We start from the raw sequence: 26,251 nt of genomic DNA on the forward strand, positions 1-26,251 counted from the left end.
ATACACCTTTACACATTGAGTAAATGGACAGCACCTTCGAGAGGCGTATTTGTAAATATATAGATATTTATATGTTGCTGTCAATACCCATATATTTCTACATATATACATACACATTCCTATGTGATTTTTCCACAGTATTTGGAAATGCCTAGCCTTAATATTACCATGGGTTTCTTTATTAAACCTAAGTTAGAGGGTTAATATTTTGCAACACCACATTTTTTTTATTTAAGAAATAATTGTAGTTTATTGAATGTAACACACAACAAGGACAGAGATAGAGTCCTGGGGAAGCCAATTCTTCTACAGGCTACGAGGAGCTGGCCAGTATGTCAAGACCAGAGCTCAGCTGGTCAAGGCCACAACAGGACAAAGTTCCACAGAATTTGAGACAACTCCCCCGGCACAAGCTGGACAGAGTTAAGGACACGGCACCACTATAGCTGTTTCTTGCAGCACACAGTATTTTTACTCTGCAACAATATTGACATAGACACACAGTAGGAAAGCTTATGCTGTCCTAATTAATGAGAAATAGCAGCTCTATAAGAGTTAGTTAGCTCAAAGTAATACCACATCACAAGATGCTCAGGCCCATTTTCACTGCAAGCTTTACTACTGAAACCTCGGGTGCAATTATTCATCATAAATAGAAGCAACAAAGAGTGAGAACTGAACTTTTAGGGTACAGAGTATCAAGAAAATAGCATTGTTTTGAGACTTAGAATGATCTTTTTTGTATACAGGGTTCTGACGAGTCAGCCATTTCTTGGATCTGCAGAAACAGCCTGTTATTGCGACTCTCTCTAGTACCACAATTTTACAGCTTGCATTCTACGAGATGGAGGGGTCCAACGTGAATGGCACAAGAGGTGCAACTCTATTTGAAGTTCTGAGCCAATCAGATGCAAGTCTTTGCTTGTAGCTCGATCAAGACTCTCAAAACAAGCCAAACACATCCGCCATTTTGAATCGACATGAGTCGAGAAGAACGCAGGCTCCTGTTTCTCCTCCTTCCAGTGCTCAGCATGGGCGTCAACACATGAAAAAAGCCATGGAAACTCTTGCTTGAAAAAAAAGTCTTTGAAGTGTAGCTGCTTAAGTGCCTTTTCTTATTCAGTTAAATATTTATGCCCACAAACATTTGATAGCTTCCGACGTTTTTCCATGGTCTCTAGTCAATACTTGTTTCTTGAGTGTTTCTGTAGACTGCCCTTTGAGGAGAAAATCCAAACTCTTCTGCTCCGAAGCCCAATTTGCAGTGCAGTCTTACGATAGTCGGTCAGAGAGGCCTCATTGCAACGCTGGCGACCCCATAAACTTGGGCAGCGCTGAAACCTGCTGCATCGATCAGTCTTTCCCAAGTGGACCATTGAGAATCGGTGCAAAGCATCCGCCTCTCCGAGTGTGATATGTTGTAAACGAGGTAAAACACAAGGACACGATTTCGACATGTAGAAAATATTTAAAACATAACTATCAAAAATAAAGACTTGGCCTAAAAGCCAGCATTGCTTGGACCTCTCTTTAATGCGCAAAGACGGAATCAAACGGACTCGCCATCCTTTGCATTTCCCGCCCCACCACCCCGCTCCCTCCCCGATTCCGCCCATAGTTCATTACCGTCCAACAGGGCATAGCTAACTATCAAACTTGTCCATTAATTTGGCCGCTGACGGTGAAACCATCCAGTTAGCATAAACACTATCATTTGCATATCTTGAAAAGACAGAATGAGTGTCATCGAATCTTGTGGGCGGGACGTGGCTCTCCTCTGGCCAGTTCGGGTGGGGCATGCCTAAAAACGAAAACAGATAATTTTTTCTGCACCGAAAAACCCGATCACGACATGTGCAGACAGTAAGGCCCTTGGCAAAACCCCCACCAACTTCAATTATTACATGGGTCACAGATATGAGTAAAATTGAATTGAAAGGAGTAACATTTTGTTTCGACCACTTTAGCACCATCTGCTGGACATTGAACTAACTGCTAACTACGATTGCCACATTTAATACTAACTACTTCTGAGACATGCTATATTTTCGCAAAATAGCTGTGGTCTGAAAAACAGTGTATTTTTGCAACTCAGTCGAGTGATAAAGTGAGGGAAGACTATACAGTAAGAGGGCCTCCTTGGGTTTTCAGTTAAATTGTATGCTGAATGGACCACCAGGGTTCCCCAGTCATAAACTGCAAGACTCCCAGAGCCAAAAAATGTCTGGATCAGAATGATTCTGAAAATGAAATATGCCCATGTATTTTATTACCCGGAATTTTCTACTTTTCCTTGGGTCAACCTTTGAGCTGGAAAACTATCGAGATATTTCTTCTGAGAATAAAGGAATGCATTTTTCTATTTTGTACATTCTCATCTATAGTTTTTAGGTAATGTTTTTTTTTTTTACCGTGGAGATTTTGTGGAGCCGAGTAAGTTTCAATTTTTAGCCAATAAGGGGACGTATTATAAATTGTGCTCTTGGGGCCCAACGGGTGTGTGCATCCGCTTTGGGCCCCCCAGGGCACAATGGTATTACAGAAGAGGCCACAAATGCTTGTGCGTCTCCTTCTGTATTGCTGATAGCACTAGCGCACATGTAGCACCAGTGCTATCTTGAGACTATCCCTCATATCAATGGGGGCATGGCCAACGCAAATGAGGGGATAACTTTGCATTTGTGCCCGTGCTATAAATATGGTTGCGGGTGCAGAGGCAATCATGCCCTTACGAGGCGCACTCAAAGTGCACCACAAAAAGGTGGCACACTTTGAGTGTGCCTCCTAAAGCAGCCACCTGGACGGGCAAAAGGGGACTCCTTAAGGCATCCCCTTGAAGGAAGGTGTAGTCACTCACTGCACCCGCCTGCAAGGGATTCTCTCTTCCCTCTTCAAAGTGCAGTCGGCATGTTGCCTGCACTGTGAAACACAGAGAGGCTTCAAAGCTGCTGCTCTGTCTTCCACTTGAGTGAGCTGCCCCGAGGGCAGCGCGAGTTTGCAGCTTTCTAATACAGTGCACTGTCCTTGTTTGCAACTGGCGCACCTTTAAGAAAGTTTGCGCCATAGCACAAACAGGCAAAGTGCAAAGTCTACTTAATACGGGCCCAGGTGCTGTGTAAAATCTGTCTGCTATTCATTAATGTGTAACAGATACGTATATAATGTGCCTGTATGTACTACAGAGGTTTTCTAAGAAACCTAATGAAAAATCACCAAACCATCAAAAGGCACTAAATGAAGGTATCTGCCCACCAAATGTGGAAACATTTCTTAGAAGACTTCTGAGTTTTCTTCACTATAAATTCCCTACAGAGGACAAATATAAAGGCATGCTTTTTGGACCACACATGTCCTCCATTTTACTTGCAAATCGTTCAGTGGTGGCTGAGGCAGTGTTTCATGTGTTTACAAAAGTAAGTATCAGGGCCCATCACAGAAGGCCACTGAAGCCTGCATTACTTGTTGGCTCTGACAGCACTGCCAATAACAGTTACCAGCACAATACTTAACCATCACACTCCTACAAGTGTGACAGTTCAGAATATTCCAATGCTACCCAAAGCAATGAGAATGGAATGGAATTGTCTAAATTGTCCTTTTTAAAGTATATTGAATTATTAAGACAGTTGTTGTGCTGATCTCACAATTAGACAGACCGTGCCACCACTTGGTGGTTATTAGTGCCAGTGTTGAGAATTGTGCCCAGCACCAGAAACCACAGGCTCAATTTAAGCACTGGGCTGAAGTTAAAAGTAACACAATAAAGGTACTTTCTGATTGAAGTGCTCTTTCAAACTTAATTCTAGGTCGCCGCTAAGACATGGAACACCCTACCCATCCGCCTTCGGCAGACCCAGGACCGACTGACCTTCAGAAGACTCCTCAAGACCTGGCTCTTCGAACAGTAGCAGCAACCCCCCCCCCCCCCCCCACCCCTCAGCGCTTTGAGACCCTCACGGGTAAGTAGTAAGTAGTGCGCTCTCCAAATGCTTTGATTGATTGATTGATTGATTGAAGAAGGATTTTGATGACACGATAATGAAACACAAGGCAGAGTGGTTTGTAAACATTGCTAGAACTTGAAGATGGCATGGTGGGACAATAGTATAATTCTGTACAACACAGGGATTACAAGATCTCCTGACAGTAGGCGGTGACAACTTTAACCAGACAAAGAAAAGGCCACACAGGGTTCAGAGGGTACACTCTTAGGGCCCGATTCACAGAACTAACTTAAGACAAAATCCTAAACTTACTACTTTTGGTATACACAGAATGCACTTACTACTTTTGGTATTCACAGAATGCACTTACTACTTTTGGTATTCACAGAATGGATTTAGGACTACTAACTTTACGTCCACACTCAGGCCGGAAATTCTGGCCCGGAGGCGGAGCTTGCAGCCCGGAGGCAGAGCTTTCATCCATAGCTAAATCCCCGTCTCCGGGCCCCAAGCTCCGCCTCCAAGCCGGAAACTCCGCCTCTGGGCCCGAACCACCGCCTCCAGGCCGGAATTTCCAGCCCGAGTGCGGACATAAAGTTAGTAGTCGTAAATCCATTCTGTGAATACCAAAAGTAGTAAGTGCATTCTGTGAATACCAAAAGTAGTAAGTGCATTCCGTGAATACCAAAAGTAGTAAGTTTAGGATTTTGTCTTAAGTTAATTCTGTGAATCAGGCCCAATGTTCCAAAAGTTAACCAGAAATTATCCCTAGAGAGAAGATTTTTTAACCTGAACTTCGATAGCTACCTTGCTGCGGATTCAGAAGAAAGTGGCTCAACTATTGTCTTAGAAGAACTAAAATGATGTCGCTGATTTTCTCCACACGCTATGTGACTGTATGCTTATGTGTACCAACCTGATGCGAGTAAAGAGATTTAAAAAAAAAAAAAAAATGTAATTTCTTTGCATCTGCTATCTCTTAACCCATTAGAAGGTAAGCGTGGGGAAATCTACCTGGACTTCTAGGTGATAGTAAACCTTAGTAAATAAGTATGTTTGTGTACTTCACTTGCTTTGTCATCCACTCGACCCAGCCTGAAACCCCTGAAAATCTGGTTTAAGTTGTGTTCATCATTTTCCCGTTGTTCATGTGTTTTTTTTAAAGGTTGTATCAAACAACAATCTCTCTCCAAGTAACAATAACTCGATCAATTTGTGTGGTTTAACTTAATTCTAAAATTAAGCCACACCACACAAATTGTTTGTGTTATTGATACTTTGTTGTTTGATACCATATATCACCCAGGTCTCCGCTGGGTGTACGGGTTTCTCATGTTGTTTGTATCACTTCTTTTTAAAGGTGGCACTCCCGAGCTGTTCAGCTTCCATCAACTAAAAACAAATTTCCTACAAATATGATAAGCAAGCTGTGGCAGTGTAGCGATAGTTACCTTTTGATTTGTGTGCAGGATTGCTGTCCATCATACTTGAGGACTTTCACGCTATGAGCCCCTAATCTTCCAAAAAAGCTTAAAGTAAGGAGATAATATTTACTCTGTTACAGATTGTGTAGAATTCATGCAATGGATATTAGCAAAGGAGCAATGCATGCTGCATCACACCTCACTAGCATCCATGCAGTATATTTAAGCAAAGCAACACATTTTGCTATGCCACAGCTATCTCAGGGGTGTAGCTTGGGGGGGGGGGTGTATTTTCTGATAAATAGTTGGGTACAAGTGCTTTCATTCGGGTATTGTGAGATATCAGTCGGACATCTCCTGAGATATTCATAAACACAGACAAAAATGCACACACACTGTCTCCCTCTCTGTTTTGAAAGCCCTACAAATATTGGTTATTTTACAAATTATTATATTTTTTCTCTTCGTACTCCTACCAATCCGCATTCCTCTCCCTTTGCATTGCTCCTTAGGTCCGTATCATGCACCCTGCTTGTCGTATAACGTGTTGAAGCATTATATGCCAGTCTGATTGTTGGAAAATCTGAATCTGGGAATGTGTCACATGCCATGAGTGTTACATGGGAACACCTACCGTAATGCCCATGGCACGCCTCCCCATCATAGTGTGAGGCAACGCGGTGACTTGCGCTGCATTGTCTCAATCGATTCTTACTGACCAAGCTACGTCCCTTAGCTTTCTCAGCATTTTTGCAGTGCGTGTAACTAAGGAACACTTCTTTTATGCTACTGTTTGCTCAGCATTATTTTCATGTGTTTAAGATGTGCAAAATATCAGTTTCAGGACGTCTTACACTAGACTGAAAGAAGCAGCACCTCCTATCAGCATTTTTTTAAATGCATGTAATAGAATAAAGCGCTGCAATGCCATACTGATGGTTGATTGTGCGCTACGCCATTGATTTGCTGTATTCTTATCCTGGATTTCGTAAAAGGAGCAACGTCTGCTATGTCACAGCTTGCAAAGGATTCTTGCAAGGGTGGGATGCTGAAGGGAGGAGATGGACCATGCAGTAGTAGTACTTTTTGTTTAGTGCAAGCTGGGGAAAGGAGTAGAAATAGGGTCTGCACAGGGGCAAAATTGCTACGGAAAGATTTTGTGACTTACCACTGCATCCTCTTGACTTCTATTGTTTACCACATCGAGACATGGAGTACGTTATTGACAATGAGAACTAATGTTAAGCAATGCTGTGTATTTAACGAAGTTAACCCAAGGCCCTGAAGAATGTTTGATTAGATAAAGAAGGTGAGAGTTTTGCCAAGCACCACAGTCACTGTCCCATCTCACCCACCAGCCACCAATACATACGAAAACAGTGTGTTTCTTCCATAAATTTCTGCTACAGCTTTCAATCAAGAGTCCACAAATGACAGAGTTATCGAGTTCTACCACACAAAGGATGTGAAAAAAGGGTTGAAATCAATGCATTTGCATAGCAAGCCCTCTCTATTTTAATTTATCCCTCTATTCAATATTAAAGCAAGCAAAGTTTCAGACAAATTATATATATATATAAAAAACGATGTTAAATCAATAATTGACACAGTAGTCAGCATGTATATGCCGGTCCTGAAGTCCCCAAGAAAAGATGGCAATGATTTGCCTTATAATGTACATTTTCCCCTGAGTTACTTCCCTGATCAACTTTTAATTTTTTTTGCTCGAATACATGTATATATATATATTATGTGTGTGTATATATATATATACATAAATACATAATGCTATTTTACGTATTTTCACATCCTTTTTGAAACACAACTGCAAAAAAAGCGTATAGTATAAATAGATTTTAACCAATTACCCCGATGCAAAGTTCGTCAGTTACAAATTAAAAGACGCCCAAGCAAACTTTTGATTGGTTTTCATTCAGACAGGAAAACACTCTTAAGATCTGGCAGAGTGTAAGGACAGTGCAGAAGAAAATTACGTTGTGTGCGCATGTGTGCGTTGCTAGAATCTAGTAAAGGCATGTGAAATTCTACCATAGAGTTTGTTTTCAATCCAGGTGGAGGGGAGAGTTCGAGGGAGGGGAGCGTTATTACAGTCCACCAGGGGCGTGTCCTCTTCTGAGAGCCCGTCGTCGTACAGTAAGGAATCGGCGGGAGTAGATGCCGCCAAGTCCAAATAGTCCTGATAGGGAAAAAAACAGAAAAGGAAAAGCGTTGTTAGGGTACTCTATACAGCTCATTCGCAGTTTCTGGTGCACACTTCGTTTTTTTTTTTCAAAATGGAAGTACATCTTACAGTGGGGGTGCTTACCTGCCAACTTACAAAATATTTTGACAGTGTGAGGAGAGGGAGGGGTCTTGGAGAGGCGGGTCCTGGTGCCCAGAGCTAACTGATAAGCACTCCGCCCCTCACCAAGCCCCCCACCTCCTCCTAAATAAAACCCAACAACAAAGGGTCATCGAGGCTGTCGCCAATGTCCTGGGGTGTTTTCACACCTTTTAGGGACATCAGCTTTTACAGCCTTCAAAAACAAGCTGGAAACTCACTATTTACAGTGGTTTTCAGCTCGATTTTCCTTCCACTGTCTGATTTCTGCTCCTCATTGCGTGATCGTGTGAAGGGAGCTGAAATCGTGTGACACATGGTGGCGCAATGTGAGTTGGCAGGCCTGGGGGTGTCCAGCATTGGACCATGAGAAGCGCTGGAGTTATGCTTCATTTTTAGAATAAGGACTAGGCATTAATTACAATGGGTTACATTAGATTGCGCCGCAAACTCCTATGTGTATAGGGAACGAAATAACGAGTCTTATGATAATGAGCAAACCCTTGAGGTTTCCCCCATGATAGGTTCTGACAGGATAATCCTGCTGAAAACATATCAGGGGAAAGGCACTTAAAACATGCAAAACAGAATTCAGGTGTTTTAAGTGACTGATTCTGCATTTATGCTTTGGTTTCCTGTTGAAAACTCAAAATAGGAGGCATTTACCAAATATGTTAAATACCTCACGTAGGCAAATGACATTTACCAGGTGTGAGCAATACTTTATTCTGCCCAACTTGTAATGAGGGCTAGATTACTTGTACAGAAATACAGAAAACAACAAAAATTAAAGAGGGAGTATCTCCAGGACGTAAAGTCTTAGTGAATACTTTTATGTGCTGCCCAAAATGCCCAAAAATAAAATCACTCTGCCAGGCAGGCCCATTGTGTCTGGTATTGGATCTCTCCTGGAACCTCTCCCAAGATATTGTGACTGTTTCTTCAAACCTATGGTGCAAAAAACGGACACTTATTTGCGTGACACTAAGAGATTACTCACCCTCCTGAAAGATATTCAGGTAGATGAAACCACCATCCTAGTAAGTTTCAACATCAAAAGCCTCTATACTAGTCCTCCACAAGATGAAACCCTAGAGGTACCAGGTAGAGCACTTGAGGATACAGAATGGACATACAATGTCCCGAAACACTTTGTTTTGGAATGTGCCACCCTGGCACACAAACAGAATTATTTTGAGTTCAAAGATAAACTATACCTGCAGACAGGGGGTACTTCCATGGGAAGCACTTTCGCCCCGAGTGTAGCGGGTTTGTACGTCTACAATTTCGAAAGGAAATTCATCTTGGACAATGGTAACCCCTTCGCATCACACATTGTATTCTGGAAAAGATACTTTGACGACATCCTTGCCATTTTGCAAGGACCGGAAGACACCCTAAGAGTTCATAGTGTGGCTGAATACCTGTGACAACAATTTGAGGTTCACACACTCCATTGATAAAAAGACCATCATTTTCTTCTTGGACATAGTCATTACCAAAGAACAGGACAGATTGGAAACAAAAACGTACCACAAACCTACAGCAAAGAATAATCTGTTAAGGTTTGAAAGTTTCCGACCCGGGGCACTCAAAGAGAATCTACCTTATGGACAGTACCTTCGGCTAAGAAGAAATTGCAGTAAACGAAAAGACTATCGACACCAAGCTGCCGACCTCACCAAGAAACTCTCTAACCGCGGATATCCCGACCAGATTCTGAGAAAATGTCAGAAAGGGGCTAGAAACCAGCCACGAGAGGCACTTCTAGAGGACCATGTGAAAACCAAACAGGAACTGCCGCTCACTTGTGTGACCACATATAACACACTGTCCAACCAAGTGACAACATCCATCAACAAGCATTAGGGCATCCTAAAGACTGGACAATTGGATTGGGGAAAACCACTTTTCTCATACAAAAGAGCTAGGAGTATTAGAGATATTCTGGTGAAGACCCGCCCAAGAAAGGAGGAATGCGAGAAAACCACCACAGTACTCAGCTCATGGGGTCTCCCTAAAATAACTGGCCACAATCCATGTGGCAATTGTAGTGTCTGTCACTTGACGTCTGCAACAAAAACACTGAACCTAGAAGAAGACAAAGTATGGACGCAAAGGGCCCATACTAACTGCAACAGCAACAACGCAGTGTACCTAATAACCTGCCCATGCAACCTAGGATATGTGGGCATGACAAGCAGAAAGGTAAAACAAAGAATTTGCGAGCACCGGGGTACAATTAGGTGCAAAAAAGCAACCACAAAACTGACTGAACACTTTCTCAAAAACAACCATACTACAAATGAAATGAGATGGACAGTAATAGAAGTGTTGAAACCAGGCCAAAGAACTACACAACAGTTATTTGAGAAGGAACAACGTTGGGTGTATAGACTAGCCACTAACATTAATGGCCTCAACAACAATATACTGTGGAACACTGTTAGACAAAGATGACCCACAAACAGACAAATAGAGAGTTATCCACATATACATCGTCAATGAACGAGTCAGAAATACATATACACTGACAGGTCAAGACGTTAGCATCATTACAATTTGAGAATCCTCCAAGACATTTTTCTTTTCCTTGATTTTTCCCTGTCTGTATGACTTCACCATAAGGCTTTGACTTTGAGTAAAGCCAGCAAACATTAGACAAGCAACCTGACTAGCATTCTGAATCCACGCTCCCACTCAGATACTGATCATGTAAACATGTCCAAAAACTAGACGCCACTGACCAGTGAGGTTAACAGCCTTCGAACAATTGTAGGAACTGAATTGTAGTCCGTTTTGTAATAATATTCAATAAAGTTGGCAACAAGCTAAGCCCCTTAAAGATTTAGCTTTAAACATGATCCCACATATTTGAAAAAAGACTACATTTCCACTCGGTCCCTTATGGGTAACACAGCCACGCCCCTCTTCTGTCACACGATCACTTGTGCGGAACAAACGCCCGATTGCAACTTGCATTTAAACCACGAGAACGTGGCGTTTCTCCATCAGCGGGATTTCGTGGAGCTTCCTCTTTAGGTAATCCGGTGGGAACAAAGGTTACAAGACGTGAGTACATAACAGCAGAGAGCTGCACGCGGCACTCTCTCACGATTTGGACCTCAAATGCTTAGATAGACTTTTTTTAAATGAGCAAACAATCTGCGCTTACTGAGGCTATTTTTTCCTGACAGAATGCCTCTTTAACCAGTCCCCCCCAACGTCTTTTAGTATACATTGGTTCCCCCACCCCTGTATGTCTGTCTCTGTGTAAAAATGCATAATTTTCCTAGCGACATGACGTGATAATAGTAATGCACACATTTGAGACTTTTATTAGTCACTACGCTAAAGGCCTGTTAATTACAGGGCATTATTTGGACACCCACTTAAAAGCACAATACGAGTGGGTATGTACTGAGTGCATCAATTGTCTAGCAGTATGACGATATTGTAGTGATGTATGAATTTGTGACTATTACCATTCACTACTCTAAAAGGCCCCGCATTCACAGGGCACCCGTGACACCCACTGAACTGTACCAATACAAGTGGGTATGAACTATGTATTATAAATACAATATCACTCCAAATGGAAACACATCACTATATGGGTGCACATTGATCATGTTGTAGAATTCGGATATGTTCAACAACTCGAATCATGGAGATTGGACACACAATGGATGGAGCACTAGATGCACATGTAAATGTATACTAATGTGCACCATTTATCCTGCTCCATTTCTCTTTCAGAAAACTTTTTTTCTTACACATAAGGCTGTAAGAGTGCCAAAACCATAGTACACAGTCTGGCAAACTGGTGGATCTGGGAAGGGTACGCTTTAGCATGCGTAGCCCTCCCGATCAACAACTTGGTCCTGATGAAAACCTTGCACTGGCATATAAAGGTTGAAACACGTTGACCATAATCCCACATAAATATTGATACTGCTTGGTCAATTTAACCAACACAAGTACCACACTTGATTTTACCATATCTTGTGACTCCACATTAAAATTTTAGGAACATCACAAAGGTATTTTTAAATCACACACTTTTCACTTCTTCACAACAAAACCAGCTCCGCTGCAGTTGCAGGCGTCGAAGCACACCCGAGTGGCACTCGGCCACTTGGGTGGACCCCGATGATGAAGCATGTCACCAGCTAGGTTGGTGAGTGAGGGGTTTCTTAAAGAAAGAACTCTTTCCTAAGTGCATCTATCTCCATTTAATTCACTAGGACTTTACGTCCTGGAGATACTCCCTCTTTGTTTTCTGTAGATCTGACCCTAGGTGATTGGGAGTATTTTTCCCAAACCAAATATCCCTTACTCTCTTTTTGTTTATACACATAGATTAATTGTACATCGATTTATCTGAAGTTGATATTCAGAAAAGTTGGATGTAGGTGAAAATGGAGAAACCCATCACTTTTTTCCACTAATGCTCCTTTTATTTTGATGGAAGTCCCCCTACCCTCTCCATCTCACCCACACCCTACCACCTACCGCACCCATACCAGTGTATGTCTTATCTCTCCCATTACCTGTCCTCCAAAATAAAAATGGTGCTAATGTTTTTTATTTGCAAATTTTGTTTCAAGCTAATAGATGTCTTGGTTACGGCATAGAGATTTTCACATTATCCTGAAAATTGAGCAGGGTTCTGGTGCTCATGTACCAAGGTTTCAGACATCTATTCTGTACCAAAATAAAATTCATGGCAGATAAAACATTCTGGTCCCATTCAATCTGAGAGGCTCAATAACAAGCCTTGTGCGTAGCTGGAGCATCACTTTTTCTGACGTTCCGTGGCGCACATGGCTTTGTCATATATACAAGGCCACGTAAAGCCATGCTGTGTTCCATTTCATGACCTTGTAGATATGGAGTAAGGCAATGCAGTGCTAGTTGCTGCGTTGCCTCACACTACGGAGGCATTCCATCGGCGTTATGGAACACACATGGCATTTGACACATTCCAAGTTTAATAAGAAGCCGTAAACCTGGTAATGTGTAAAAAGCCCACTCCTCTCCAGGGGTGGCATAGGGGAAGCATAATGAGGATAAATTACATTATTTCTCCATGTTTTTCCTATTTCTGTGTGTGCTACAAAAGAGGAAATCGCTTGCATTGATTATTTTATGCAGTAAGGTGTCTCTTTCTGTACAAAAACAATGATACCTACGATGCAAGCACCCATGCAGCATGGTGCATGGGGGCCTGTGTTGATGCTTAGCAGCAAATTAAGCACTAGCGCAAGGAAAGAGGCCCCTACTTTTTGATCTCTACTGCCCTTATTTGACTGTCCCAGGCCTATTTTTCAATTCAATTACAGTTATTTCCACTAGTTTACTCGCTGAATATGTCAAGGACATCTTGTAGCATGATGTAAAAATAATAAAACATAAAATAAAGCGGCTGATATATGGTTTGGTAGACAAATTGCTCCATCACAATGTTGAGAGAACCCTGTCTGTCAAACCTTCAATCCACCCTCTGTAATATTCCACCCTCTGTATTATGAGTTGAGCAGACCCTCATCTTTCTGACAGCAGTGCCTATGCTGGCTCTGCTGTGAAAAAGCTTACATTGATGGTCCAACAGAGTAGGGGATTTTGGATAAAGGGCATCAGGCCGCCTGCCTATTTCGAGCAGATAGTCTTATTTTTATTTTGTCCATCACCACCACGAAAAAAACCTAGCAATATCAGACAAAGAAATAGAAAATGTATCCCTATATCATGGGAGAAGGCTACCAGGGTGGAGAGGTCATTAGAGGTTTGTTTTTCAATACAAAACTCTCGTTGGAGATCTATGAATATAGCAGGAGTTAGGAAAAGAGGGTGATGGAAATAATGATCTCCAATGACCCCTTCCACCCAGAGAATGGGCAGACTGACCTTCATACTCTAATTTGGCCCTATGCTTTTTTTAGACCATGTGATGTGCCTGAATTTTAAAATTGATGAACAATCTAGTCTACCAGCTCTTCCACTGCTGAACAGACAAGAGGACTTTTATATGCTGGAAAGGGCAGCAGCCAACAACAGCTCCACAATTGCCTCCTGATATAACCAGCCACCTTCACCAATTGCATCTCTATTTTTTTCCAGTTGCTCCAATATGTGTTGGTTTCCCTTGATCCAAGACCTAATATTTTCTGCCTGGCTTACCAAACTGCTGTTTTTGGTGAGACTATCTGCTTTCTGTCAGATCCCAAATTCCTTATAATTTCGATCCTACTTCACATCTTCCCTTTTTCCCCCAACTCTGCATTCTGTATTCTTTTCAAACTTTTCCTGTCTTAACAGAAAATTCCACAAGATCTCTGTTCCCATCGCTTACATTCATTGGATCTTGCTCCCAAGTTCTATGATCTCTCTTTCTCTGCTTGATAAAGAGAGAGAGCGAGAGAGAGAGAGCGAGAGAGAGTGGACACACCCTTGGACGATTATATGCATGCCTGCACTTCTTGATTGCTTGTGAGAATGTCTTAAATGTATTTCAACATCTGGACTTGGGTTTGGGTGAAAATGGGGGGAATTCCACTGCTAAGCCAAAAATGTGTCTCTGTCCACTATGGATGAAAAGGTAGATTTGTATAGGCTAGATGTGCCGTGCAAAAAGTCAGCTTGTTCCTGATTTCATTGCTTTTGCATTTTCTCTCTGCGCTCCCTTGTTGTTTACAAAGGAAGGATTATCAATCTATTTTACGTATCTGTGTATGTGGGCTTGGGGAGTCCTATTTGCTAATACTGAATCAGCTCCAAGGGTACTGCAAGGAGTAAGGCTCACTTAATGGGAGTGGCACCTTTTTTGTCTCAATGAAGTAGCATGCCATTAGATGTCACAAGGACACACACTGGATTATCCTTTCTTGCAGAAATCTTGTGACAGCAGGAGAGGAGACGGAGAAAAACTCTTGCATTCCAAGTTTGTGTCTGACAGCATGCCTCAATCTCTTCGCTGTACAAAAATATTAATTGAACTCAAAGGTAAGCAGTGACATTGGTACTGTGCCTACTGTGCCAAAGGCCTCAATCTGAACATCAGTGATGAGGCCAAAGATGGTCTGGTGATGCTTCCTTCCTGTTTGGAGGGGACTTGGCCTCTCACTTTGGACTGACCCAAACTCCTATAGGAGCAGGATTTGCATATGTCAGGTGTCTGTCTAGAGTAGCACACAATGAAATACGGTGGACTGGAATGGAGCACTGGCTGGAATTCATTCAAACATTATTTCCATCTCTTGTTGTTTGTTTCATGCTCCCTGAAGTTGCTATTTTGGTCGACTGCTTTCCCAATCACAATTACTTCAATGACCAGCATTAGTAGATGCAGGCCCTCCTTGACTTAGAATTATACATCTTCTTCAATCAAGAAAAGATTGTCCTACAAAGCCATTCACCCTTTTGTTATTTTTAGAATTTTACAGTTACAAGGACAGCTTTCTCCCAAACTTCTTTCTGCACTGCCAGAATTCCTCCGAGGAGGAGGATTTCCGTAACATTGATTGATGTCAGGGATGATCTTCAATTTTCTATGCACAGGAAAAGGAAGAAATGCGTTACTGCAGTTATCTAGTATTGGTGTCTTTCATAGATTCACATGCCTGAATCATTCCCCGTCGTTGAGACGGGAGTCTCCGGTACATAGAAAAGTAATGTCCTATAGACATATATAGAGAGAAGTAGGCCTAAGGGCCTCAACTCTAGAAGAGAGCCAATCAGCTAACACCTCCCTCTAGAACCTTCCTGTCAGGAGCCTCAGTCTCTCAGATTTTCGTACGCCCCGACCTAAGTAGGCGTAGCACTGATAGAGAGATAGGTGAGTCCTTCCAAGGGAGGCGGGAGGGTTGCATGTGAATCTATGAAAGACACCAATACTGGATAACTGCAGTTACAGGTAAGTAACGCATTTCTTATCCAGTATTATGGGTGTGTTTCATAGATTCACATGCCTCAATCAGAGTAGCAAGCAATACCTTGTGCACATTTCTGATGGAGCATCATACACAAGTCATTAGATAATACATATCATGCGACTATGAACCATCAATAGATATCAACAAGAAGCAGTAACAGAGAAATGTGCATACCAGAAAAGGATGGAGGGATGGAGGAAGGCTCATCTTACTGGAATAGATGGCGTAGCACTGCTTGTCCCACTGCTGCATCCTTCATCAGCTCTGTATCCAGGCAGTAGTGCCTGGTGAAGGTATGCAGTGACTTCCATGTTGCCGCCCTGCAGATGTCAATAACTGGCACTCCTGAAAATAGTACCATAGAAGTCGACATGGCCCTTGTAGAGTGCGCCCTGATTTTAGAGTGCAATGGCTGTCCGGCTCTGTCATGGCAGAAGGCAATTGCCGACAAGATCCATCTGGAAATGCTTTGTTTGGTAAGCGGCAGACCCTTCCTAGGCCTACTGAAGGCTATGAAGAGTTGGTTAGATTTTCTGAAATGTTTGGTTTTACCGATATAAAATTTGAGACATCTCTTAAGTTCCAATGAGTGCAGCGATCTCTCCGCTGCGATGCTAGGATTTGGAAAGAATGATCTGAGAATCACCGGCTCATTTAAGTGGAAGTCTGACGCGACCTTAGGAATAAACCTAGGATTGGTCCTTAAAATGACTCTGTCATCCCTAAACTGCAGGAAGAAGTCTTGGATGGAAAGAGCCTGCAGTTCACTGACCCTCCTTGCTGATGTAAGCGCCAGGAGGAGAGCTGTCTTCCACGAAATGTATTTCAAGTCTGCCCTGTGAATGGGTTCAAAAGGGTGTTTCATCAGTTGGTTAAGAACCACATTTAGATGCCATGTTGGAGGGACCATCCGTGGTCGAGGAAAAGATCTATAGAGACCTTTAAGGAATTGTTTTGTTAGTCTACTAGACCAGAGAGAGGGCCCATTCGATGTTCTTTTAAACCTTGATATCGCCGCCAAATGTACCCTTATGGAAGAGTGTGCCAGGCCCGACTGTGCCAGATGAAGCAGGTAGGTTAATATTTGTTCTGGGGAGGTGGCAAAGGGACGTAGACCCTTGTCCGCACACCAGATGTAAAAGCGTTTCCACTTCAGGGAATAAGGCTTGTTAGTGCTTTCCGCTCTTGCCTTGGCTAGGATATCTTTACAATCCTGTGGGATGTTTAGGTTACTGAATTCTCGGTACTCAGGAGCCAAGCTGATAACCTGAGAGATTTCAGATCCGGATGTTGAACCTGCTTGTTGCTCATCGTGAGTAGAGATGGGTGCAGACGGATCAGCGGCTGCAGTGAGAGGCGATGAAGGTCTGTGAACCAATGTTGCCTCGGCCAGAATGGGGCTATCAGAATTAAAGTGCAGGGCTCCGCCTTCAACTTTCTGAGGGCTCTGGGAATCATTGGAAATGGCGGAAATGCGCACATAAAGACGTTGCGCCATGCAATGGAAAATGCATTTCCGAGAGACCCTGGTTGGGGATGCCAACTTGCCAAGCTTTGGCATTTGGTGTTCTCCCTGGTCGCGAATAGGTTGATTTGAGGCGTTCCCGTACCTTGAGAAGACTTGAGTGGGGGTCGCCATGTCTAGCTCCCATTTGTGTGGTGAAGACCTCTGTCTGCTTAGGGCGTCTGCAATGACATTGTCCTTTCCTGGGACGTACTCCACCCTCAACGATACGTTGTGGAGAATGAGCCAATTCCAGATCTTCTGTGATTCGCAAGAGAGTGTTAGCGAACGTGTCCCTCCCTGTATGTTCAAGTAGTGCATCGTCGTAGTGTTGTCGGTCCTGACGAGCACTAGGGAGTTCTTGATCCTTGGCAAGAAGGACTGCAAGGCTAGGAAGACCGCCCTCAGCTCCAGCAGGTTGATATGGAGCTGCGTCTCCTGTTCTGACCATCTGCCACTGATCCGCAATTCCTGCAGGACTGCTCCCCAACCCTTCAGTGAGACTTCCTTTGTAATGGCATGGGGAGCTGCAGGAAGCAGGAATGGCAACCCTTGCGAGAGGTTCTTGAGCGACCTCCACCACTTCAATGCCTTGACGATCTGGCTCGTGATCTTTATGCGGTCGTCGAACGATCCCATGCATTGCGTCCACTGCTTGGACAAAGCTTCTTGGAGCGGATGCATCCATAGCCGGCAGTGCGGTATGAGAAGGATACATGAGGACATCATTCCCAAGAGGGATTTGAAGGTCCAGACTGGTAAAGTCTTCTTCGACGCCACTGATGTGGCCAGAGAGAAAAGCTTGCGTTTTCTCTCCTGAGACAGGAATGCCTGCTCAGCTTCTGTATCTAGTGTTGCTCCGAGGAAGGTAATGACTCGAGAGGGATGTAAGGTGGATTTTTCTTGATTGAGTGTAAGACCCAAGTGCTTGAAGAGATTGAGACAGGCGTTGGAGGATTCGGTCGCGCCTGACAAGGATGGTGCCTTCACCAGCCAGTCGTCCAAATACAGGAAGACTTGATGCCCATGCTGTCTGAGGAATGCTACCACCGGGGAAAGACACTTGGTGAAGATCCAGGGCGCAGACTTGAGGCCAAAAGGGAGGACACAGAACTGATAGTGTTGGCCCGCCACTGCAAATCTTAGGAATTTCCTGTGATTCTTTTGGATTGGGACATGAAAGTATGCGTCCTGCAGGTCCAAAGACGTCATGAAATATCCCTCCTCCAGTAGGCCCAAGATCTCTTGAATCGTGACCATGCGGAACGATTGCTTCTTTAAGAATGTGTTGAGCGCCCTGAGGTCTAGAATGGGCCTCCATTTATTTTCCTTCTTTTGAATGAGGAAGAAGCGGGAGTAAAATCCTCTCCCTTTGTGAGCTGACGGTACTCGCTCTATTGCCCCTTTTTGAAGCATGATTGAGATTTCTTGAAGAAGCAATCGCAGGTGTTTGTGAGGCATAGAGCGAGGAGGGGTTGTTGGAGGGATAATTTCGAATTCTAGAGAATGTCCAAATTGAATTACCTGGAGGACCCACCGGTCCGTTGTTATTCTCCTCCAGTTGTTGAGGAAATGGGTCAGTTTTCCTCCACTTTTCAAAGAAGGAGATGAGGGATGGACTGGCTGTAGTAATAGGTCATTGGCGTCCGCCAGCAGGCTTTCGTTGGGTCTTTCCCCTAAAGTTGGACTTTCCAAAAGAGGACTGCCTGCCCTGTTGTTGTTGGCGCGGCTGGTATTGTGATTTGCCGTGGCCATACGAATATGAGGATCTATTTTGATAATTGCCTCTGTAAGAGGATTGTCCTCTGCCCTTGTTCCCTTGAAAGGACTGGTTTCTAAATTGCAGCGTGCCAAGTGCTCTCGCTGTATCCGTGTCCTTCTTTATTGTTTGTAGCGCCTCATCAATCTTTGCGAAAAACAGTTGTTGTCCATCATATGGCATGTCCAGGACCTTAGACTGTACCTCCTGTCTGAATGAGGTAGACTTGAGCCATCCCTGCCTCCGCAATACAGCTGCTCCTGCTAGTTGTCTGAAACCATTCATTGCAACATCCAGAGCACAGTCTATTAACTCAGAGGCCAAAGACTGACCTTCTAGAAGTAGAGATTAAACTTCCTCTTTCGTGTAGTCCGACAGTTCAGATAAGTATGGAGCAATGTCTGCCCATAATTGTCTATTATATCTTCCTAGCAGTGCAATGAATTTGCCGCCTTTATTGTCATTGCTGATGTGGTTGAGAATCGTTTTCCGATATTGTCCAGCTTCCTGCCCTCTTTATCTGGTGGGGCTGGTAACGGTGAAGAGGGATTCCTGGAATTTTTCTGGGCCGCCTGTGTAACCACAGAGTCTGGTTTGGGGTGCCCTGTAAGACAGGCTGGCGCCGATGCTGGGGCCTTGTATTTTTTGTCCAGTCTTGGAACCAGCGCTGAAACTGAGGCTGGTGTCTGCATCAACTGTAGACCCTTTTTCCAAATGTATTCAATGATGGGAATTGATCTGGTTGTCTTCCTAAGTGCCTCCTTAAAATCATAAAGGAAAGAATCAGTTTCCTGAGACTCCATCGTTATGTGGAACCTTTTGGCCGCTCTCTCCATCAGATTGTGGAACCCTCCTATGTCCGCCGGTGGTGAACCTGATGTTGCGGGCTCCGGGGACGCTGGAGAAGAAATTATGTAATCATCTCCGTCATCATGATTGGAAACGTCATCTTGAATCCCCTCTTCATGTGGTTCTTCCTCATTTTCAGAAGATGGAGGATCTTGTACTTGTTCCCTTTCCTGATGAAGCACTAAAGGTGGTGGTCTGGACCGTGGAGACGTAGCTGCCCTCACCGCTGGAGGAGCCTGCCTATCCACTGCAGCCGAGGACTCAGGGAATCGTTGTTTATAGTCCTGTATTAAAAACCTCAAATCAGACACCATAGACACTGGTAAACATACCATGGGCGTAATTTGAGTCTGAACCTGTGCCTGAACATTATGCTCTTGGGTAATTTCAGCATCATTGTCATCCTCATCTGTACTTTGGCATTTGACCAATAGATGAGACGGACTGGTAGCCTGCGTGCTATCCTCTTCATCCGACTCCTCATCTTGTAGGAGACGAGCCGGAGGCAATCTTTACACCCTACTTGGGGATGTTAACTCAGGTGTAATATCCATTGAAGGACTCGTCGATGACAGGATTCTAGACGATTTATCGTCTACGGAGTGTAGGTCTTGTGTCTGTCTCCTCGACGGTGGAATCGTCGGTGACTGCTTCCATTCTGGCGTCGACGATGTCCTCGTTGACGGTGTAGCTGACGACGGTATGCCCATTGCCGTCATTGCTTTCGTTGTCGATGTTGTCGTCGACGATGACTTTGTCGACGATACTCTCGTCGACGATGGCACTGTCGACGGTATCTTTCTCGTCGTCGATTCTTTCGTCGACATCACACTTGTCGACTAAGATGATTTCGTCGACGGTACACTCGACGACGATGATTTAGTGGACGGCAAACTCGTCGACGATGAAGGCTTTGTTGACGGCACAGACGTCGACGGCGCTGGTCTCGTCGTCGACACTGACGACGACGCTGTCATTGATGATGACGATTTTTTGATGATAATAATCGACGACAAAGGCTTACCCGCCGTCGATGAAGGTGTAGTCGTCATCGATGAAGAAAACGCCGACGATGCTGACGTCGTCGATACTGTCGTCGTCGATGTCGAGGCATAGACATGAGACACAGTTTTCTTTTGCGCAGCTGAGGGCGTCGACGATGTCGTTGTCGAAGACGGCGCAGGCTTTTTGAAGGTGTGAACTTCCTTCTCAGACGCTGATGACTTGACCTCTGAAGACTTCTTTGCAGTCTTCTTTGGAGGAGCATCTGTAGGGCTAGGGGAAGCCACCCTTGACCTTTTTAAAGACAGCTGTGAGGAAACCAAAGAGTACTCATCCTCCTCAGAAGATTCCAGATTGTCTCTGGTCCTGAGCCTGTTCAGCCAGAGTAAAAGACGTCCTTCTCTGTCTTTCAGCGTTTTTGTAGAAAAAGTTCTACAAATTTTGCAGTCTTTTGCTGAATGGTCCGGATACAGGCAATACAAGCATGTCTTGTGCTGGTCTTCAACATGTAACCTCTTTTTTCCACAAGAAGTACATGCTCTGAAGAGACCCTTCTTCTTCTGAGTATCAGCCATAGTCAGTCGTGAAAAGAAATCCAAATTTGTGAAGAAATAAGCTATAGTAAGGAAACCTGAGGAGAACTCAGGTGGAGACTCCCTTAGCACAACGTGCGGTAGAAAATCTGCGAGACCGAGGCTCCTGACAGGAAGGTTCTAGAGGGAGGTGTTAGCTGATTGGCTCTCTTCTAGAGTTTGGTCCTTTTTACAAAAGGACAAAGATAGGCTACTAAGGTGAGGCCCTTAGGCCTACTTCTCTCTATATAAGTCTATAGGACATTACTTTTCTATGTACCGGAGACTCCCGTCTCGACGACGGGGAATGATTCAGGCATGTGAATCTATGAAAGACACCCATAATACTGGATAAATGATGGTCCTCTGGCCATCTTTTTTCCACATTTTGCGACATTAATGCAGCGAAGGCTCTGTTGTTACTGGGGTTAAAAGAATAGCCTTATAGTATGAAATGTACTCGACTATACTATGCTTAGATAAGAGGCCTACATCTTGAGTTCTGGAGCAGGAGCCCAGATAAGATAAAACTATATGGATATATTAGCAAACAGCACCCTGGCAATCTGGGCTTCAAACGGCACACTGGTATATATTTAATACTAATTCTGTTTCCTCCAAAGCTCCACTGTTGTGACCCCCATTGCAAAGATGCCACCCTAACACAAGGTCGAGAAATAACAAATGAAAAGGAGTGTTTAATTCTATACAAGATTATCTCCAGATTGTTAAACCGTTCTCCAGCAATAGATCAAGTAGTCATGATGTGATGAGTAAAGGTTATTCAGGAGTCTTGTGAGTTGCTTTGAATCCAATTTTATTTAAAAAAAATGCCAGTTTGAAAGAAGCAATCCATTTGGCCCAGCCAACACGTTTTGTCCCAGTGGGACTTCATCAGGGCTTGATCAATATCTCAATATTGTCATCTTCCACAGTGTTGGCTCCTGTTGTTATCTCATAAATCCTTATAGACACAATTTTGTACCACTAGATGGTGTGTTGCGCTCCTATCTTATCTTCATCCTTTCTGTTTCCTGGTTTGAATGTCCTATGAGTTGACAGGCATCACATCATGACTACTTGATCTATTGCTGGAGAAAAGTTTAACCATCTGTTGATTTTGGAACAGCTAATCCTGAATAGAATTGAACGCTCCTTTTCACTTGTTATTTCTTGACTATATGGATATATGTGTAGTTAATTATATGGCCGTATGTGTATTTGATGATATGGGCATGTTTGTATTTAATGAGTATTTAATAGATATTTGCATGAATTCATTTTCATTTTTATAAAGGGTCTGAATCAGTCTTATTTATTGAGATGAGAGAAACATAGATTTTGAGCATTAAGACAGTGGAAATAACAAATAAACAGAACAATTTAGCTTTAGTCCCTCACACTTCAGTGCACTCACAGGATAATCATCCTTAAATAAAAATGTTGCTGCATGCTTGGAGCAGCTCTGTCTCTCAGATGCATCAAACATTCTAAACAACTTTGAAATGTTTGAGCTAATTATGGGTTACACTAGCCTCAGAGCAGTTACTTGGATACTCTGGTGGACAGCAATGGAAGCTATTGGTTTCCGAGCCCCATCTCTAGTTCCCATTGGACCTCAAAATAAAGGAATAATGTATATACCACACCATCTTGCTCTAGCCTCGAATTTTTGATGCACATACACAGATCTACAATGAAAGATAAAACTGAAAAAGTACAAATATTATGGGAAAGTGTGTTGAAGACATGTTTGAAGAGCCAATGGTCTGGGCCTCAAGGTAAGGAAATCTGAATCCACTATTCTGGCACAAGACACCCTTGGCCTACCTCACTCACCCTACTTTTGACCATCATCTTCTCCAGTTCTTTACTGATCTCAGCAAATGTTGATCTTTTGTCAGGTTCCTGTTTCCAACAGCGGAGCATCAGGTTGTACCTGTGAAACAAAGGGCACAGTGGTCAAGTGTTGGCTCTATCAATGTCCCTCCTGTTTCGTCATGCGTAGTGCACAACCCAAACAATGACAGAGCCTGTAACTTCAGAGGATGGAAAAGATGTTGTCTATGGAAGGACCTGTAATGCTGCTCTGTATTACGGTTATTGGTGGCATTGTCTGATAGCAAATTTTCAGTCATATGTTACTTAATATTTACCACAAACATATTAATAATTCGGCACAACATCATTCCTGTTTTCATAATTTAAATGGTTACATGATAATTTGATGGTTGATGTTCTATGCAGAATTTAAACGTACAGTTTTCAGTCCTAATGTTATGTTTTACAATGATAGAAACTTTCCATTAAAAAGTGAAGTAAGAGTTTATTTGAAAGGACTGTCAGATCCTTGCTATCATGATGAAATACATTTGGGTGCCAGTGGCGGCTAGTCCAGGCATGGGTTGACCTTCCAAAATATAATTTATGAACTTACTTTGAGTGGAGCAGTTTGCCAGCACTGCTGAGGAGTGATGAGAGTGATTTGTAACATGGTAGGATATTTTCAGAGTGCGCTAGAGAGGCACTCGGTACCAATGCTCTCTAAGCAATGGGCATGGTTTTGAGATCACTATTGCAAGTGAACAAAAATCTTTTCACTGAGGTAATGTAAACTTTCCAGTTGAAACCAATGACATTATTTTCACTGGAGTTTACCACAGACAGTGGTCTGGTGTCATTGGCCAGTTACCATATATGGTAACTCACACTTTTCTATGTCTGTTATCGAAAACCAAGGTGCGCACAGGCTTGTCCTTTTTGGAAAAAAATGCACTTTGGTGAAATTAATATAGATTTTTAATTTAGCGCTCCAAAATGGTTGCCTGACACCGTGGAAAGGAAAAGGACAATTAAATTAAAAAAGAAAATGATCACTACATCACAATAGATGTGTGCGCCAGTGTGGCAATCCATGTATGTCCATATGTGGTGGTACTTAGGCTGGCACAGTGTCATTAACGCATATGTACATATGTGTGATGATGCTTCCTTGCATTTACACAGTTCTGTTTATTTTTTTTGCCAATACTGTTTCACTTCAGCAAACATTATTTTTTATTTTTGCAAATGCAGAGCAGCATTTAAATGCCAGGCCAATTGGTTTTGCCAAAGCCTTTTAGTTAAGTAACCCTTTAGTGATGTCCAGGGGAAAGATAGTACATATTGTATTATATTGTAACATTTATATAGCACTCACTACCACTAAGTGGGACTCTGAAACGCTTGCCTTCAAGGGGAGCACACTACACTCTGCAGCGTGTTTGTTTGGAAGTATATTGTCTTTGTTTTGATTCTCTGTGGGAAATGTTTCCATGTTGTGCGTGATGACCACCTAAGTGTGCTTATTGCATTATAGGATTCAGTGCTTAACAGTGTGATGGATGAAGAAGTGTAAGAGATAGGCAAAACGTTTATGGGTTTCAGTAAGCTGGCAGCTTTGAGCAGCTCTACCTGTATGGTATTTCTAATGCTTATAGTCCACTTAGCTGGTTACTGCACTGGGTTATCCATTCTGAGACTTTTTTTTTTAATGTTTACGGTCCTGAGCAGGCATAGGATAGTGGGAGAAGTGGTGAAGAGATCTGCTGGGTTGGACTTTATTCATATCATCCCAAATCTAATTGTCATTGTGATATCTCAAGAAGTGGCTGTAGTATGTAGTTAGTTGGTACCTGCAGTGGTGAACTAAATTAGAGTCCTCCAATGGCCAGCGGCATGTAGCCAAACTCTTTAGTTATTCTATGCCTAATCAGACAGTTATGGGTGGTTTATTACTGTGAACTGGTACAGTACTGGATGAGGGATATGCCCCTTAGCAGTTTGTCTTATTTGAGTGTAAGAGTGCCATGCAGTTAAAGGGAATTATTAAGCTGCCTGTATGAACTATCATTGACTGTTTGACTGCTGAGTGTTATAGTATTCTTTTTAGTGTAGGTTATAGATGTAATTGCATGACGTAATACTTACTAATCCTGGTAAGGCATTGATGTACTGTACGCTGGGCAGCATGCTGCTCCAGGTCCAAGGATTTGTGTTTTTGTAGTTATTGTTGATTATTGGGATTCTTTTTGTGATCTACGTGAGCCATGGCTTTGCTCTACAAGACTGTTATGTTGTAAAAGGGATAGGGTATTTGTGTCAGCACCGTATACATTTTGTCTTTTTCTGTTCTTTAATTGCGCATCTTCATATCTGGAGTTGGGGTAATCAAATGCATTTTGTGAAACTAGATCTAAATCGTATGCCACTCTGTCGGAAATCAGTTGTCACACTTTGTAACCCCAAGCATTACACAATAGATTGTTATAGGCATTGACTGTAATAGTCATGCAATGCGCACTGCCTGAAAATTAACAACGCTGTGTAGCGTGAATGATAACAATTTGAGCTGCATAATGTTTCATCAAGAAACATGCACTGATATTGTCATTGATACCACTCACACAAGAAGTCGGTGTTTCATGATGCTAAGCATTTCACTATATAATATAAGTTATCACAAGGGAAACCCAAGCATCAATAGGGACCAAGGAAAGTCCAGGTAATTCCAAGTAACATACAAGCGATCACAAAGTGTACTTTTGCGGTCAGTCTTTCCTGGCTACATGGTGCTGGACATTGGAAATGTCCCATTTTCGGATTGAACAGATTGTGTAACTTTGGACTTAACATTATGGCCCTTTGAGATTTCTTGATTGCCTTCTCTGTATCGTGGGTGGTTCTTTGGATGTTCCTTGGAATTACTTGGAATGATGCACCTGGTATTCTCTCTGTTTTACTCAGCTGACTATGAATGTATTCATATTTTCTGCATATAAATGATGTAATCAGGCATATATTTCTAATGTCCTGATGATGATCCCGTGTTATTAATGGATTGAAACGTTGTCGACCTAAAAACACTCTGACCCTCTCAATAT

The 26,251-nt window shown here is 42.9% G+C and overlaps 1 protein-coding gene across 4 annotated transcripts in view; it reads right to left on the reverse strand.

Moving 5' to 3' along the window:
- Nucleotides 1-221: 221 nt before the first annotated feature.
- Nucleotides 222-26,251, reverse strand: part of RET (ret proto-oncogene) — a 265,881-nt gene continuing 239,851 nt past the window's right edge. For 2 of the 4 annotated variants that reach the window (XM_086922420.1, XM_086922422.1), the window contains exons 18-20: nucleotides 23,160-23,268; nucleotides 7,418-7,565; nucleotides 222-1,801 (exon numbers count right to left, since the gene is read on the reverse strand). In XM_086922420.1, the coding sequence (XP_086778546.1) occupies nucleotides 1,644-1,801; nucleotides 7,418-7,565; nucleotides 23,160-23,268 (415 nt within the window). In that variant the 3' untranslated portion in view covers nucleotides 222-1,643. Of the gene's footprint in view, nucleotides 1,802-7,252; nucleotides 7,566-23,159; nucleotides 23,269-26,251 lie in introns of those variants that run through there. The other 2 variants (XM_086922421.1, XM_086922424.1) reach the window with 2 other exon arrangements.

This window comes from Lissotriton vulgaris, chromosome 5 (assembly GCF_964263255.1).
Source record: "Lissotriton vulgaris chromosome 5, aLisVul1.2, whole genome shotgun sequence".
Classification (NCBI taxonomy): domain Eukaryota; kingdom Metazoa; phylum Chordata; class Amphibia; order Caudata; family Salamandridae; genus Lissotriton; species Lissotriton vulgaris.